Here is a 3,849-nt window from a genome sequence, read left to right as displayed (position 1 = left end):
ATCCCTCCCTGAGCGCCAACACAGATGAAGGAGAGCTCTGGAAAATGCCCTGGTACATCCTGCTATGACATCTCTGCAATGAAGTCTCCTTGGCATTGATGAGCTCCACAGCTTGGAAGCCTCATCCCTGCTTGGGTCCCCTCTCTGCCTTCCTCAAGCCCTGCCTGAGCATCCCTTCCAGACATGCTGCCCCTGGATGCCGCAGCCCCACGCCGGCTGCCTGCTCCTGCCGCACGGATGATGCTCACTGTCGCTCTGCCCGCTGCCAGCAGACTCTGTCAGCAGAGCCTCTTGTCCCACCTCCCTCCTCCCCTGCAGCTTCAATAAAAGCTCTGTTGCATCGCAATGTTGACTCATGGTTTTGCTTCTCCCTTCCCTTTGTTCCCCTTTTACACCAAACCTCACAGCCTCTCAGTCTGGGTGCTAAAATCTCCCATGGAGCGTTTGGGCAGTTTGCTCAGTGTGTTGCACCTCATGATGACAGTCCCAGGTGGCTCTTGTAGAGCACATCCCACTCAGCTGTTTCAGGTCTCCTACCAGCAACAAACACTTTCCATTCCCAAAGCCCACTTGCAATACCTGGAAGTGCCAAAGATGTCTTGCAGAACCTCTGCCATGTCCTCTGCAAAACCAGCATGCCAGGCATTATCTCCTGTTGTTCATTGTTAACAGCCACAGCTGTAAGCCCAGGGAAATGGAGGGAGCACCACTGTGTATAAAGGGCTGCTCCACATGCTGACCAGGTTCCTCTTCCCAGGTAGAGGTGCGAGGTCATGGGAAGTGGTATGGTAGATCCAGCCAAATGATCTCAAGCTTCCTATGAGAGCTAAGAAACAGCCATGAGTATCCATTCCCAGGCAGCACAAAGCTATTGGAGCAGGAGGTTGGACTGCTCATCCCCCTGAGCTTCTTCACTTCCCAAGAACCCAATCATCTTGCGATTCCAGCAAGGCAAGAGAGTCTTGGACAGAGACAGTCCCAGTCAGAGCTTCAGCAAGGGCAGCGTGGCAGCATGTTGGTCACTGCTGAGGAGCTCAGGAAAATATGTCTCATCTGAGTCTGTGAATAGAGAGGATGTGGAAAAAAGGCAGAAAGCTGGCAGGAGCAGGCAGGATATATAACAGCCTCTGAACTGTGGTTTATATGTCTGTTTTTTCCCTTCATGACCATCTCCATTGGCATCCTGGCACTTGCAGCCCTCGGCCTTGAGGTAGCCCTTTGGGAAAGATGAGAGTGGGCAACAAATGGACTCAGTGTGGGGCACAAGAGCTCTTCTGCGGCTGCAGAGAGCAGGAGCCCGTGGTGGGGAGAAGAGAGGGAGAAGCTGTTGCAGAAAGAACTGATGAGGGTCCTGCTGCAGCTGAGTGTCTGGAGGAGGGATGAGCTGCCAAGGGCAGGAAGAAGCCAGGCAGCTGCTGTTCCTGCACCTGAGGTGGCCCCAGCTGGAAGCTGCTGGGACAGCCCAGGGAGCCAAGGCTGTGCCTGTGGGTATTGGCTGTGGAGATAGGGTGAAGAAAAGCCATCAGTCAATATTGCAATGAAACAGAGCTTTTATTGCAGCTGCAGGGGAGGAGGGAGGTGGGACAAGAGGCTCTGCTGACAGAGTCTGCTGGCAGCGGGCAGAGCGACAGTGAGCATCATCCGTGCAGCAGGAGCAGGCAGCCGGCGTTGGGCTGCGGCATCCAGGGGCAGCACGTCTGGAAGGGATGCTCAGGCAGGGCTCGAGGAAGGCAGAGATGGGGCCCAAGCAGGGATGAAGCCTCTCAGCTTTAAAGATAATCAATGCCAACGTGATATCCTTCTACAGAGTGTGATGCTGCAAGTGCCAAGGTATTTTCAGAGCTGTCCTTCATCTGTGCTGGATTCAGTGTGGGGTTCAGCAGGGCCAACAGTTGCCGTTGAGGTACCTGTGGTTTCCTCCCCAGCCACAACCTCCAAAGGCTCCATAGCCCCCGTAGCCCCCACAGGCTCCATAGCCCCCATAGCCACCAAAGCCCCCATAACCCCCACAGGCTCCATAGCCTCCATAGCCCCCATAAAGACCATAACCCCCATAGCCCCTATAACCTCTGTAACCCCCATAGCCCCCAAGGCCCCCGTAGCCTCCATAGCCCCAGCCATAACCCCCACGGCCTCCAAAGGCTCCACCATAGCCCCCTCCAACAACGGGGGCTCCCGCTGAGCCAACAACACTCTGCTGGGGGAAGTTGCTGAGGATGGGCCCGGGGAAGGTGACCACCGAGGCCGGGGGCTGGATCACCACCGTGGAGTCGGGGCACTGCCGCACGCAGGGCTCGTTGCAGCTGTCAGCCAGCGGGGCCGGGGCAACCACCCCACACGAGGTGGAACACAGGCTGGAGCAGGACATCTTTCAGGCAGGAATGGAGTCCTGCAAATGGAGCAGGCATTAGGAAAGGGTGCAGGGGAGAGGCTGAAAGGAGAGAGGCTGGAGAGATCCCCAGGAGGCTTCCAAGAGGAGGACTTACCCAGTTGCTCAGGAGAGTCAAGTGGAGGCAGGTGGATAGAGGGCTGTGGAGCCCTCAGCTCTTTTATACCTGTCCCAGGCTGCCCGAGGCATCGGCCAAGCGGGTGGTGACACAAACTTCAGATAATTATTGAATCAAGAGCTGTAGCTTTACAACAGAGATACTGATGTGACATAATTACATCCCTCTTTACTGAGTGATGTACCCTTCCCCTGGAGAGGATATGTGTGATTGCAGTGACAGGCTATGACACATCATTACATGAAAGATAAGGAGCTGCTGTACCTTACCTCGCGGCACCAATAAACCCTGATCTGTCCCTAATCCCACGTTTTGCCTAGGTAAAAGAATCCTGAGCATTTTACACAAGATTCTTGCAATCCTGGGCATCAAGCCATCAAGCCTATCATTACCTCCCTTTTACAAGCTGGTAAAACAGAGGCACCAGGATGTAGGGCAATGGAGAAGCCGTTCCACATGCTTGGGGTGACTTCCAAACACCCACCTTTTCCCAAAGCCAGTAACAGCTGCACATCTCACGGGCCCAGGGTCCATACAAGTGTCTGGTATTTGCCCTCTTCTAAGGCTCTGGAGGACAGGGAGACTTTCAGGTCCCAGTTTCACTTCAACAGCCATGCCAAGAGTAGAGGAGATGAGTCCCACGTGTGGCAAACCTGCAGATGCACAGGGGGCTGTTAGAGATGTGATGGACACAGCAGTGGGGGATGCATATGGAGGAGCAAAAGGGCAGCAGTGGCATGAAGTCACTGTCAGTAGCTTCAGGGATCTGTCTGTGAGTGTGATCATCCCTGAGCTGTGTTTGGAGGGAGTCAAATACTCATCTGGGCACTGGGGAGTGTGCCAGGAGATACTGGCTGATCACCCCCGAGAGCCAGGCTGCTGGTGCCCAAGCTCCCACAGGCACAGGCACGCTGACCACTGCTTGCTCTGGGTGTGTGGCTGGTGAGTGTTGCGTGGTTGGCCACACCAGTCTTCTGCAAGATGCCCAGGATTCTTCTGTGTCAACAAAGTGAGGGATCAGGGTTTATTGGTGATGCGAATTCAGCTACATCAGTGCCTTGTCTTTCATGTAAAGATGTGTCACAAACCGTCCCTCCCATCACACCTGTCCTCTCCAAGGCACATCAGTGTCCCAAGTCAGGAGACATATAATTGTGTCACATCATTATCTGTTGCATGAAATGTATCTGTTTGATGATTACCAGGAGTTTTTGCATCCACTCCCTTGACTGCCCCAGGCAGCCTTGGATGTGTATATAAAGGGTGAAGTCTTTCCTGCCCTCTATCCACCTTCTTCCACTTGACTCTTCTGATCATCGTGGTAAGTACAAATCTTACATCC

The 3,849-nt window shown here is 54.1% G+C and overlaps 1 protein-coding gene across 1 annotated transcript; it reads right to left on the bottom strand.

Annotated features, from left to right (window-relative positions):
• Positions 1 to 1,876: 1,876 nt before the first annotated feature.
• LOC133628341 (claw keratin-like) lies at positions 1,877 to 2,368 on the bottom strand. Its single transcript, XM_062016272.1, has one exon. It carries the CDS (start codon positions 2,366 to 2,368, stop codon positions 1,877 to 1,879), a length of 492 nt encoding a protein of 163 aa, XP_061872256.1.
• Between the last annotated feature and the right edge of the window lie 1,481 nt (positions 2,369 to 3,849).

Source organism: Colius striatus, chromosome 29 (genome assembly GCF_028858725.1).
Source record: "Colius striatus isolate bColStr4 chromosome 29, bColStr4.1.hap1, whole genome shotgun sequence".
Taxonomy (NCBI): Eukaryota; Metazoa; Chordata; class Aves; order Coliiformes; family Coliidae; genus Colius; species Colius striatus.
Note: the sequence above shows the minus strand (reverse complement) of the source record. Positions and strands in the feature narration are given on the sequence as shown.